This window comes from Pempheris klunzingeri, chromosome 16 (assembly GCF_042242105.1).
Source record: "Pempheris klunzingeri isolate RE-2024b chromosome 16, fPemKlu1.hap1, whole genome shotgun sequence".
NCBI lineage: Eukaryota > Metazoa > Chordata > Actinopteri > Acropomatiformes > Pempheridae > Pempheris > Pempheris klunzingeri.
This window is the reverse complement of record NC_092027.1, coordinates 16286651-16300785: the sequence shown is the minus strand read 5'-3', so window position 1 is coordinate 16300785 and position 14135 is coordinate 16286651. Positions and strand designations below refer to the sequence as shown.

General features: G+C 42.4%; 1 protein-coding gene across 1 annotated transcript in view; it reads right to left on the bottom strand.

The window, feature by feature from the left end:
* The window catches only part of col16a1 (collagen, type XVI, alpha 1), a 56780-nt gene that overhangs the window by 21259 nt on the left and 21386 nt on the right, over nt 1-14135 (bottom strand). The window contains exons 8-28 of the mRNA XM_070847123.1: nt 11138-11170; nt 7842-7877; nt 7700-7750; nt 7393-7425; nt 7200-7244; nt 6598-6636; nt 6384-6446; nt 5399-5443; nt 5204-5299; nt 4902-4940; nt 3908-3952; nt 3759-3794; nt 3553-3675; nt 2813-2848; nt 2377-2412; nt 2001-2129; nt 1757-1801; nt 1362-1397; nt 1215-1268; nt 827-877; nt 599-742 (exon numbers count right to left, since the gene is read on the bottom strand). Of these exons, the coding sequence (XP_070703224.1) occupies nt 599-742; nt 827-877; nt 1215-1268; nt 1362-1397; nt 1757-1801; nt 2001-2129; nt 2377-2412; nt 2813-2848; nt 3553-3675; nt 3759-3794; nt 3908-3952; nt 4902-4940; nt 5204-5299; nt 5399-5443; nt 6384-6446; nt 6598-6636; nt 7200-7244; nt 7393-7425; nt 7700-7750; nt 7842-7877; nt 11138-11170 (1215 nt within the window). The remainder of the gene's footprint in view (nt 1-598; nt 743-826; nt 878-1214; nt 1269-1361; nt 1398-1756; nt 1802-2000; nt 2130-2376; nt 2413-2812; nt 2849-3552; nt 3676-3758; nt 3795-3907; nt 3953-4901; nt 4941-5203; nt 5300-5398; nt 5444-6383; nt 6447-6597; nt 6637-7199; nt 7245-7392; nt 7426-7699; nt 7751-7841; nt 7878-11137; nt 11171-14135) is intronic.

Sequence of the window (14135 nt, the reverse complement as noted above, 5' to 3'; positions counted from 1 at the left end):
CAGTATAGACTTCTTCTCTTATTAAGGAGCAAATGCACAGTCTTGAGTAAAAAAAATAAAATGCAATAAACAAAGTGCAGTAAAAGCAGAATAACATTATGTGTAATAGCATAAAGCACAATAAAACAAGTGGTGCCAGTATATATGTTATAGACCGTAAACCATTCCTTAAGATCAGACAGGAATTCAATAACTTAATAAACTCGAATATAAAAGGGGTACAAATATAAGGACCTAAATAATTTCATGTCAATTCAAGCAACAGGGATTAAAGAGTCTTTGGCTCTTTTGGTCTTGGCTTTCGGTGCTCAGAGAGCATCATACTGCCCTCTTAAGGAAAGACCAAAGAGAAGCCCTGATCTTTCCTCATCATACTGTGCGTTTTTCTGGTTTTGCAGAATGCAGTGTTGTGTGTGCAAGGAGAGAATCAATCATTTTCCTCCCCCTTTTGACCAATCTGTGTGGTTAACTTCCAGTGTAAGCAAGGAAGTCAACATAAACCAAGTTCATAATCCCAAAAAGCTGCCTGTGGACTTTTGTATATATTTTTAAAGTGATTTAGTTTCTGGATATCCCTGTGCTTACAGAGCCATCTCACCTGTTTGCCGTCAGCTCCAAGACCTGGAGGTCCGGGTGGACCTGGAGGGCCTGGTTCGCCTGGTTTGCCTCTTGAGCCCTCGGGCATTTTGATGCCGGCGGGACCGCTGCCAACCTCAGCCGGCTGGCACAAACCGCACTCACCCTTGGTAGGGGGCGGGGAGTGACGAAGGTTAGTTTGTCAATCAAGCTAAAAGATGCTTAAAGCAGAACATACGTCCGCGCTTACCTTCTCACCCTTGAGGCCAGGAAGCCCAAGACCAGGCAACCCTTGTTCTCCCTGTCAAAAAAAATAAAATAATGTTTAAGTGTTAAAACGTGCACATATTGTGTGTGGCCTATATTAGCATAAAAGCTACAAGGTAGCTAGAGGCGACAGATGCGTATTAAAGCGTGACGTGGGATAAAAAAAGTGTCAATGCAATATAATTTTACCTCTTACCTTTTACCTTTTACTAGTTAACATCACGTTGCTTAATTTCTAAACCCCCCTGCTGCACGTTCTTAGAAATGGAAATAATCTGACTATATAAAAAAGCAATGCTGGACCTTTCTTTTCCTAATATTATTTAATCTAAACTCCCCTGTGCTCACAGTTTGCCACTCTCCTCTCTTACCTTTGAGCCTCTTTGTCCATCCTTGCCACCGGGTCCCCTCGGTCCTGGTTTTCCCTGTCATATGGAGACATTTCATTTACCAACATCGCTGAGTGGGGATGCAAGCCCGGACTTTCTGTTTTTTCAAAGAACTCAATCTGAACTTACCGGTTTACCATCAGCTCCTTTGCTGCCTGCACTACCCTGCAGACAAGTAAAAAAAAAAATTACTACGGTATCTGAATTTCACAAATTGATAAAAATGGATGGGTCTTTTAAATTGGTATTTCACATTTCATAGTAAGGAGCACCCTACAGGCAGCCAATGTTAAATGATTCGGGTTTTCACTACCTAAGCTTTTCACTAATAAGTTCCCTGCTGTGTAAAATCCCTACGGCGGACAGTTTTAGGCCCTAAAATTAGCTCACTGCTGTGATTATCTTCCTCATGAAGTCTATTAAGAGCCCCATTCAGCAACCTATTGAGTGAGCTCCCCTTATGTAAGCCTAGTCTACTATTGAGGTCACCTACTCTCACTGCTGTTTCCTTTTATGTTCCTTACCTTCTCTCCTATAAAGCCAGGTGATCCTACATTTCCTGGATCCCCCTGTGGTGCACGAAAAAGGAATGATACATCATTTTAATGAAGGCACTTATTACTGCTTACACATGCTAGCAAAGGTACTCGGGTTAACAAAACCCAAAATAGAAAAGGCACATAGTAAAAATAAAAAACCCTTCACCCTTGCTGGTTTGAGTAAGTCAAACTGCACTAGAATCACATACATTTTTAAGAACAGACTCACTTGCTCTCCTTTCTGCCCGATCCCAGGATCTCCCTTCTCCCCTTTCTGCTGCAGGGTTTGAGGCATGACACCGGGGATGAGGTTGGGGGCTAACTCTCCGAGAGTGGGGCACGCGGAGCATGGCTCTCCCTAAAGCACGCAGACAGATCAGACGTGGGTCAAAGACAGTCTCTGTCCATTTCAAGGCTCATTCAAATAAGGTAAATTAACATAGTTAGAAACAGTCTGACGCTACATAGAACATTATGGCCACAGATTCAGCAATAAGTACGATGTTGTTCCCTAATTAGGGTACTCAGTCCAACTAACAGCTGAATATTGGTAGTCTAAACAAGACATTGTTTAACCTGAAGCCTAATAAAGACAGCAAGCTGACCTTTTCTCCTTTGGCGCCATCTGATCCTAGTTCTCCCTGCCAAATACAAAAACACAAACATCCAAGAAGGCAAATTAGTACCAGCTCACCCTGTGTTCGCTTTGGCACGACCTGACTCGACATGGCATTGGAGGCATACAGTGGTGCAATTTAGGCAGATGCGGGGAGTAGATCAGCAATGTGTGAGTGGAAAGGTGCTGAGCAGGTTGGCATTCTAAGGTGGCCATGTGTAGGAGTGCTGAATGTGTGCCTGTGAACTTTGGTGCTCTTTTTAGTTCCTGGAGTTTGGTTCAGCTAGTTTTCTTGCATCTGCATAAGGAATAGAGCCTCCTGCACTGCTGATGTGAGCATATCTGAATGCGTAGGAATGCAGATGAGCATGTATGGGTCACGCTTCCACAGAATATGAATGAACCACAAGCTGCGAACTCTATACCTTCTGTCCTGTGTTGCCATCTGCACCTGGAGACCCCTGGTAAATATAGGGAAGGGAAAGAGAGGGGTGTAGAAGTGTTGTTAGTTCAACTTTGTTAGAGTGAGGACATATCTCCCTCTCCCTCTCTGTTGCTCTACCTCCTTCTCCCACTTCCCTAACCAGGTATGACAGATGGATGCTGACATTATTGGAAATCGTTGCACAGAGAATCTCATAAGGCTCCAGATTTATATTCTCTTTTTCCCCCAACAAATCATTCCCCATTTCACCTGTCGGGGTAAGTGGGAAGATGCAGAGTGAACAGAAAGAGAAACACAATGCACAATATGTTGAGTCCTGACTCACCCCATAGAGAGAGAGAGAGAGAGAGAGAGAGAGAGAGAGAGAGAGAGAGAGACGCGTTAAGATTATATTAACAAAATGACCTTTGCCTTGGAGAATAACCTTTTGACAGCATATCATGCATTCTCTCCTTGAGCTGCTGCAACACTGTGAGAACTACAAGGGCAAATACAACCCCAAGGTAACCATGAAGCCCATGCCTTCCCCCTGAACAAAAATAAAAATAAAATATACACACTAACAAAGAAGTGCTCAAGGTTTAATCGTCAGCTGCAGCTCAGACTGTGTCTGCAAGTCCCTGATAAAACATATAGTAAGATCGTAAAAACCAAACTGAACACTCACGGCAGGATCAGAATGTATTACGCTTTACATTACAGTCACACTGGTGTACTTACAGGTAGTCCTCTCTCTCCTATCCCTGGTAATCCAGGCTCTCCTTTGGGGCCCGGCTTCCCTTGCAGAGCCACAGTGTTACCCATGTCTGCAGGCAGCACAGGGCACACTTCGCATGGGTCACCCTGAAGATGATTTAAAACGAGTCAACCACGCAGTGTGAGAATGAGGGAGCACACAGGAATGTAGACAAAGAGATTTAAGGTACCTTCTCTCCTTTAGACCCCCCTGGTCCTCTTGGTCCCTATGACAACAGCAGAATCTCAGTGAAACACTGATGTATCAGCTCACAGCTGTATATTGGAAGCTCATGCATACATTACTGAATATCAATCAGTGTTTAAAAGAGTCTCTCACTGGATCTCCGGGCACTCCATCTTCTCCTGCAGGTCCTGTATCTCCCTGTTCACACAAATCACAGCATTTGTCTTAAGAATATTGTTGAAGTTACCCTGAAAGGCATCTTTGCTTTCAACTTGTCTCACATGTCGCTCTGGGTTTTGCTAGAATAAGGCTGGTGAGAATTTCCGAAATCCACAGAAGACCCCACAAATCTGTCTACGATCTTTCTAGTGGAAACATAAACAACTCCAGAAACTGAGTTACTGTGCTTGCCTAGATCAAGAAGTCCTATCACATGAGCTCCATGAACCCCATTATCATGCACCTTAGCCATCACGCACCAAATAAGCTCTTTTGAATGAGTTATACAATTTAACAGTTACAATATGTTTTCATACACTTGAAGTGTCAACATATATAAGGCCTCTGTTTGCACTTCTGTAACTGTGAAGCTGGACATTTCAACTGTTTATCAATTCATTTCAGCTAACAATCTCTGTTGTTTGTCCATTTATCTAAGCATTTTGACAGTGGCTAATTTCAATTGTTTATCCATCAATTTTATCCAAGTATTTTTAAAGGTTATCTATTAATTTTAGCAATTCCAGCTGTTCATCTATTGATTTAAGCTAATTATTTAAATCATTCATCTATTACTACTATTACTATTACTACTTCAACCATTTATCAATTACTTTTACAGTAACTATTTTAACTCCTCTGTTAGCACTTGCTAACAAGTTTTTTTCTGCAACAATTGCAATTCATTTGCAAAATGTGGTGTTAATGTCTTACAACTGACCGGGGTTGATGGGCAGCTTACTGGTCAGTTTACTGGTTGTTGTACATTTATTAAGTAAATGTACTAATTTGTAAGTTAATTCTATGTACCCCCTTACAGTTCCACAAATACCCTCTGGGCTACATGTACCGCTGTTTATCATTAGTCTAGGTCACTTTCACGCACCGTAGGAAATAATGCAAGTCATGTGCCAACAGGTGAACCCACCTTGTCTCCTTTTGGACCACCCGCTTCACCAGGAGGGCCCTGACAGAAAAAAAAGTAAGGAAATCCTCTCAAATGTGTTTCTTAAGACTTTTTTAGGCTTCTATCAAGGGCAATGAATCCTGCAAAGAAGGAATTCTGCCAAGTCCTGCCCTGCACTTCTGAGAGCACTGTCTAATAAAAGTACTTTTTGGTCACACTGAGACCAACTGTAAGATGAATGAAAGGAAATTTAAGATACTCGATGTAGTGCACAAAGGCTTCTGTATTTCCTCTGGAGCTCTTAAATAAAAAAACACACTTACTGGGGGGCCTGGTTTTCCAACTCCTGGGGGGCCTGGAAGTCCGGGCTTCCCCGGCTCCCCAGCCAACCCTTCAGGACCCACCAAACCGGGGGTGCCCTGGGGAAACAAGTTCAACATAAGTTCAATCCAAACTGAACTGAACAGATCTGACAGACAGGTTGATGGTAGAAACTAGTAGACTTAATGCGGACTGACCTTCTGTCCCTTGGGGCCGACTACACAGACGGACCCTGTTCGACCCTGTGTAAAGGTGACAGACAGATAGGGAGGTGACAGCATCAGTATGGGTCAGTGACATCATCAGCATCAGCCCAAAATAATTAAACACGCTCCAAAGAAATCAATCTCCAAAACCTCTTCATAAATTGTTAAAGATGCCTGTTGATTCCCTTCATTTGTCTGACATTTCACAATTGGAAATGTAGAGCGGGAGAAGTGTTGAGACTGTTAGATGTATTATCCTCAGCGATGCATATGCAATATTTTCTAACTGCCTGATTCAAGTCACATCAACAAGCACATTCATATTCACAATGTCAGATGGATGAGAGGCTTAAGAAAATCTATCCTCCACCAAATCCATCTGTCCCTGACAAGCACTTAGCCTGGTGAACAGCTAAATGTGAGTGTGCCTGATGCCAAAAACCAGGGAAATATCACTGAGAACACACACGCTGCAATTCCTCAAAACTTTTCATGCGTCTACAGGATCACCGTGCCGAACAGGGAAGATTATAAGGTTTAAGTCTTCCTGAACAGGCGCCTGCCTGTGTGAGAGACGAACAGAACAGTCAATGAGGCAGCATTGATTGTGCAAGCTTTGTTGCTCTAGCCTAATCTAACAGGCATTAACAGGCCGACTTAGCGCCACGGGAGGGGTGGAGTGGGGGTGGGGGGTGGAGGGTATCAATGTGAGTCTGAGCTTAAAGAGTAATACCGTATAATTTTACTGAATACCTGCTCTTAGCTTGATAAAAGTGGCTGCGTAAGTGGATGTGAGTGTGTTTGTGAGCGCATGCTGACTTTGTGGTATTGAAAATGTGCTATTTGTTTGACTTGAACTCGAAGTAAATTTCATGCCTGAAAGACACTATTACTGCTTCATATTACAGAAACTCTGCAGGACAAATTAAAAGACAGCAAAATACAAAAAATATATAAAAGAGAAAAAAACACTTACATCCTTCCCTGGTGTGCCTGTGAGACCCTGGGGACCGACGTCTCCCTTCTGACCTCTTTCTCCCTGGACAGAGAAGTAAAAATGTTAGAAACATGCAGGGAGAGAAGCAGAGAGAGAGACAAATGAAAGTAATATGGGGTTAGAAACTAATTAGATGGTCATTAAAAGGTCATGTTTTCATTATTCATCACCGAAAGTTTCTTAAACCTTTCACCTTGTACCCAGCTGCTTCGCCCCAGTTGGCAGGCAGCGCCTGTGGAGAAGGGGAATGGAGACGAGGCCCAGATCAATGACCTGGCTCTAAAGAGACATCACACACACACACACACCACTGGAGCATAGCAAACAACACGGTGACCAGTCAGCAACCCGTATGGACTACCAGCAGGACCCATATGCTCCACTCAGACACACATGCATGCACACACACACACACACACACACACGCACACGCACACACACACGCACACACACAGACACGCACACAACCTAAGAAACTATCAATTTTATGCTATCTGAGATATATACAGATGAATGTATATGAATCAGATGCATCAGTTTGAGTATGAGCTCAAACACTGACTCATAATGTATGAACAAAGTCTCAGTGATCTGCACACACAATGACTCATCGGTAAATAAACATACAAAGCACACACACACACACACACACATTCCCATGCATAATTAATGTTGGGACTGGGTACTTGGAAATGAGGTTTTGAATAAGGATCAAACCAAATAGCTGAAGGGTTAGCGGGATTGGGAGGCAGTGGGATGTGTTGCTGTAACCTGTAGTAGGAGATTGGCACTCACCGGCTCGCCTTTCTCTCCCTTCTGGCCCTTGGATTCCTCTGTGCACTGAGGTTAGAGACACTTGGTTGGCATGTATTATGACAGACCGTTTTCTAGCCAAATTTCAGGTTCACACTGGGTTACATGCCAATAACGAGACAATGCTTTCCGCAAAACGTGGCATGGTGCAAGGCGCAATGGAAAAGTTACTTACTGGACCTGAATGGGAGCCAGAACAGTCATCACCCTAAGATGGAGAGAGGGAAAGAAGAAGAAAGATTGCTTGCGGGTGAGGAACAGAGGCAGTGATTGGTCTATAGCCAGCATCACATTAGACTACAGCACCAAGAGAGTGTGTTTGTATGAGTGTGTTTGTGGATCAGTGTAAGGCATGTCTGGGCACACGTGATGACATCACACATTCCACTAATATTAGCCGTGCTGCACACACACACACACACACACACACACACACACACATTTGTGTCTGTGTATGTTTTGTACATGTCTTTCACACTCACCCGGTCTCCCTTTTGTCCTTTCAACCCGGCAACTCCACCAAGATTTATTACCTGCAAACACATGCAGTTACACACTCTGCAGTGGTATAATTATGATATCTTCTAATGGAAAGAAGTGAAGGTAAAGATCAGTGATCCTTACATTTTCTTCCCTATTCAGGAGTAAACAACCTGCACACTACAGACAGACAGACAGACAGACAGACAGAGAGAGAATTATTATCATACTGAATTCAGTCATAAAAGGAGGTTTGTAAAGGTGAAGTAAATTGGGTTGCAGTTTTTGCAGTCACCAGGTGGTGGCACTGTTAAATAAAACTAAACTGCGCTGAACCCATGCACTGCTATAGTATGCAGTCAAAAAGGATGAGAGGTGGGCAAGTGGGCACACACACACACACACACACACACACACGAACACTCACCCATATACACACACACACACACACACACACACATTTCCCATGGGAGATGGAGATCAATAGGAATGTCTGATTCCCACAGCACAGGAGTGAGCCGACCAGCTGTTCCTCGCAGGAGGGTGTACACACACACACACACACACTAAATAAGGATAACCATATAAATAACTGAAGCATTTTTAGCTGAAGCAAGTAATTAAAGCCGAATCCCCCATCCGGTGTTTCTAGGATTCTTGCTTTCACACACCAGGAAGTTTGCATATACTGAAGCAGTGACTGTGAGCTTTCTGAGATGACGAAAGGGAGCTCGTAACAGCACAGAGACAATGTCAATACCCCCCCTCTTCTCTTTCCTCCCCTCCTTCCCCTTATGAGCCGCAAACCTATCAATGGCTGGCTCGACCTGCTGCAATGACGAGTCAATCTTTCAGAGCTCTTGTCTGACTTAGTCAAGACTTAGTCAAGTCGCTGTGTAGTTCAGCCTCCACTTCCTGCCTTCTGTTCTCTAGTCTATATTGAACTTTGAAATGGAGGAGTCAGATTGCTGTAAACAGCAGCAAACTGTCTCCGTGCATTATTAAATGGCAGTGAAACGTCCTGGTAATTGAAACCACTTTGCTGTCTTCACTGCACTTAATTAACTGAGGATCTCTGAACATCAACAAAACACTATACTCCCTGTATAACAAGTTTAGATCTGCACAGGTTTTATTTTTGTTGTTTGTATTTATACTGTATGTCATTACACTGTATTTGCATTTATATTGTTTAGAGATATGCAGGGCTTTTCATAAAACCCTCGCTTTGCTTGTTGTCCCACAAGCACATTAGCATCCAAGCTACGTCTCTTTCTCTCTCTCTCTCTCTCTCTCTCTCTCTCTCTCTCTCCTCCCTCTCCATCCCTATTTTTTCCACCTTGTCGTCTCTTTTTACTCGTGTCTTCCCTGTGCTATACCAGTGGCTGTCCTGGGATCTCTCCCTCTCCCCTGGCTGTCATTCCAGTTGGTTTAGATCTGGACCTTCGTACTCCAGGAGATTCAGCCTCTCTCCTCTTGTCTTTCTATCTCTCTCTCTCTCTCTCTCTCTGTCCCTCCCTCTCTCCCTCTCTCTCTCACTCTCTCTCTGTCCCTTGTGTGCATGTTGTCATCTGGCCTCTCTCCCTTAATGTGCATGTGTCCGTTCTCCTACCTGTGTGAGAGGTGGGTTTGAACTTTGCCTCTTGTGTGTTTGTGTAGTCTGTCCTTATTCAAGGTCTCTGGCACCACCAGGAAGTTGCTTGACTGCGTGATCCATATTCCTGAGACGTGCTTACAATCTAGATGTCATTTTGCCATCCTGCATTTTTACAAGGTGGATCTATTCTGTACACTTGGCATCAAGTGGCCTGACTATTAGGCTTGGTATTTTATAGTAGCTTCTCTATACTTTGTTTTTCACAGTAAACATCCTATTGTGCATTGCTAATATATATTATATATGTTATAGCAATAACTTGTTGTTTTTGAATAAATGGGATCATTTCATATATGTTAAATCCCTTATTACATAAAGTAAGTTGTCAGTACAATTCATAGACTCTAGAATATAAAACATCCCAAAGTCCAATTTAAGGTTTGATCACCTTAGCTTTGTGTTTGTCTCTGCCAACCTCTAGTTCTTCAGCAGTGAGATGCTCCATCGTGTCCACCAGGTAGTCGCTAGCTGTCTGGTTGCTAAAATGCACTGTAGAGCTGAGGGATACTTTCAGCTCTACAAGCAATCCCTTTCTTGTTACACTTAGTCATTTGATCCATTGGTTATACATAAAAATTTATTAGTACAGCTTTAAATTCTATCAGTTTCTATAGTTTCCAGGTACAAAAGTATCTTTGTTAGCAGTGCCATATCGAGGCATTCAACATCCAAATAAATAGGCTCACTTTTTGGCATCCAATACACATCCCAATACACAGGCTTTGACTCTACATTATGTGTGCCAACACCTAGCGTATGCTCATTTATTATTTTAAACATCTCAAAAGAATTATTGGCATCAACATCCTGTCGGAGAACCTTGTTTTTTGATATCAAACATCCCAATGGGGTCATTTTTTGGCAATGTGTCTCTAGCTGCCACGCATTGACAGAACAAGAGCAAGGCCCAGCACACAACAATAAAAATCTACTATCAATATGAACATAAATCAACTGCTGGGATTTCAGTTCTGAAATAGCCTTTGTGTTATATTCCTTTAAAGCCTACAAATCTACCATTTCTAGGTATTTGTGTTGCAGTGCATAATATCAGATCCCCATGGGCATGCTGCCACTTTTATAATCTGGCTAAATTAAATTTACAGAACAGAGGAAAAGTCACTTTTATTTCTTTGTAAGTGTGTGCCCCCAGTGGCAGGGCAAGCTGTGTGCTCCAACCCAGGTAATAACCTACATTGAGGAAGTCAGGGGAGGTGGCCAGCTGCATTAGTAAGCACACACAGGAGTAACATAATGAAGCGTCTGGAGTTCTGCATTCTATTTGTGAACAGAACATGCCCATTGTAGGTGAATGACAAAATTAATAGGCAGCAGCAATTCCCGACTGAGACTCAGCGCATAATGAGGTGTAAATCAGTCCTCAGTCGGTCAGCAAGCTGGATACGAGTGAGGGAGGGAGGAGGGAATAGTGACAGACTATTTCTTTTTCTAACCCCATGTGTGACAAACACACACACACACACTCACTCACTCACACAAACACACATGTCCTTTCTATTTTAATTACATAAATCAGCACATACATGTTACAAGTCTCTTTACCCATCCATACGCTTTGTACTGGGCTAAAGGAAAGGTACATATTGGACCAGTCCATTCACACCAAGAATATAGAGTCTCCAATTCACCTAACCTGCATGTCGTTGGACTGTGGGAGGAAATCCAGTTCACACATTGTCTTTGCCATCCCACAGGTCTCATTAGAAATGCAATAATGTCAAATTAAATGTGTGTATGTGTGGGTGTGAATTGTGAGGCTTACTTTCTCTGCCAGATCCTTGGATGCAAAAATCTCCTGTTGGTAGACAGAAGGGAAAAGAGAAGATAAAAGAGGAAGAAAACATCAGGCCCTTTTTTACACATCATATCAGAACATGACCTCAATATTACTACCATTTCTGGCTTCACATTGGTCCACATTTGGTTTCTGTCTATGTTTAGTTGCTAAGGCTGACAGTTTCATCGCCAAAACTGGCTAAAATAACATTCAGACAAGCTGAATCCAAGAGCTTTGAAGGCCATTCACAGAAATATTATTTAGTTTGGTTTACTTCATTTGGAAGTGCTGTAACCTACTTCCAGCTTCAGCCCTTCTTCTTGCTCAAATTGCATCCATCTTGCAAATGAATCTACATTTTAAAAATTCTTCTCAAACCTTTGAGGATATAGTTTATATTCTCAGTCACTGGCAGCTCTGCTGCAGTTCATAGTAGCTCGCTTGAAGATGTTCCCTGGAAAGGCAGCAATTGTATTTCCATAATATCAATGACATATGTCATCTTTGGCATAGACAAGCTGTTGTTTTCCTGCTGCATGAGCAGTGCATCCCTTTAAACCTTGCTGCCATTACATTTCATTGCATCAGATACACAACAAAGAGTGCAGAAATGAGGGCCATCTCGGTTTCACATACGGGTCATTAGCTATTCTATATTCTGGGAGAAAAAAACAAGATGAAAGACAATGAGGAGAGAGAGAAAAAGAAAGGTAGTTTACCTCATGAGCCCAGAGGAAAATAAAGAGATGGACCCGAGAGTTAAAAATCAGACAAAAAAAGTCAACAAGAAATGTGATAAAGGACTGGAGAGCTGAAGGGAAACAATTTGTTAAACATGGAGGGTTAGAAGGAGAGAAATAAGTGAAGGAATTCTTTCAGCAACTTTAGGAAGGGAGAGGATATTTTCAGCTGGTTGGGGCTTCAGCATAAAAAGTTAAAGTGGAGACATCCTGAGACTGGGGAAACAAGACACAAAGAAACCTTTGGGTCTACTGAGGATTGGATGACCTTTCAGCTGGGAGCTGTGTTGAAAGCAAGAAAAAATAAATTTACAGTGTTGGAAGATAAGAAACGGTGTGGGAGAGATTTATCAGGATGGCAGTAACTTCTATGACCCAGACAGACACAAGCTATGGGACACATACCTCTGCACCTAACCTGATTCGACCCAGACGGGTTGTTTAACATCACCAAAGGATGAGATTTGTTACTCTATGTAAATCCTGTAATCCTCAGTGACCGGTTTAAGAGAGCGGTCAAAATTTCTGGGCTTTGCAAAAGTTTTACAAAGATCAAACCCCATTAGAGTAACAATTGACAGTGTTTATAGCTGGAGGTGTATAAGTGGAGGTATTTTTCATTGCAATGCCATGAATGGTCACTAGATTAAACTTTCAAAAGATTTTAAGCAAGGCTGAGCTGCGGCCCAGTATCCAATTCTTATAATACATCCATTATTATGTCTTATTCATTCTGAGATTTAGATGTGTTAGGCATCTAACGTAGCCTCGAGCCTCACGCAGCGGTCTACAGAGGTCTGATGAGCTAACTTCTTGCTAACTCTACATCTTCAGATTTTTTTTAAATTTCAAACTATAGCCCTAACCATCGTGTGACATCACTTCAGGCAATTTGTCAGACATGGTGCAGCCTGCAGAGGGAGCTCTGCAGGCAAAAAAGGCTTGAAAACAACTTTTTTCTCACACATTTAGAAGTACTCCCCAAGACCTGTAAACAGACTTTCATATATAAAATTGACTGTATTCCCCTTTAAGGCTGTTTAAAGGTACTGTGAGCGATCCTAATCCAATAGACATTTTGTATATCACCTCAGCAATCAGCATCAGTTGGCACTGTGCATGCCCACATGACAAGCAGAAAGGGAACAGTAAGCAGCGGATCAGCTAACGGTAGCTGCATTAACATGAAGGGCCGAGTTTTTCTTTTTGTTATTTTTTTTTTTTTTTGCTGTTGAGCTAAAATATCCACAAGCTCTCTCTAAAATCACTGACTACACCTTTAAGGAGAAAAAAACGTACAGGGTTAACAAAGGAATACACATCCACAGAAATGGTATTTCACCAATAGTTGACCTCAGTTTACGCTGTTCTCACTCCACAGCAATGTACAGTACTCCGTCCACGTACACACCGTATGACATTCCATGTATGCTGAGGTTAATGCACTGTCACTCACTGAGGCTTAGTTTAATGGAAGGAGCACTGCGGCTCAGTAACATCTGGCCCGCACGCTGGAATGTTGGATTATGTTGATCATTTACTGCCTACAAAGCTAACAAACAGATAAAAATAGAAACCACTCAAGTAAGTCCGCGCAGCGAGGAAAGGCAAGAGAAAGGGGCATAAATGTAAAAATGGTAACTGAGGAAGGAAATGTGTCTGAGCTGCATTCATGGCAGTTACACATCTGTAACAGTGAGGAGGTAACAACACCAAGACCATAAAATTGTACTATGTAAAGCTGACTTATATTAAACACATATTAAAACAGTCAGCCTCCAACAACTGATAGCAGAGGAGAAGGAGAGAAAGAATGACAGGTGAGAGAGAGAGCGAAAGAAACAGAGAGAGGTGGCGCGCCTGAGTTATTGTAACTGTCTGGCTGAAACCATCTATGGGATTGATTACTGTGTCCTGAAGTCTGCCAGAGCTCTAAGTTAACACCAGCACTCCACAAGACAAACACCAGGTCCTAATGAATAGATAATTGGATATAGATCCCATTAATATGAATGATGAAACAAGCGCGTATGGAAACAAAAAATAAATTGCCATTATGATATACTGGACGAACTTCATGTATCATGCGGCATTGAAGAAACCATAAAAAACATCATGGAAATTTCTGGAAAAACTGCTCCCATGTGCTGCAGGCGGCTCTATTTGTCATGCATTCGACACTGCCCGCGGGCACTTTGAATGATGGCTACCAGCAGACTTAACTGGACCGAAGTCGTATAAAA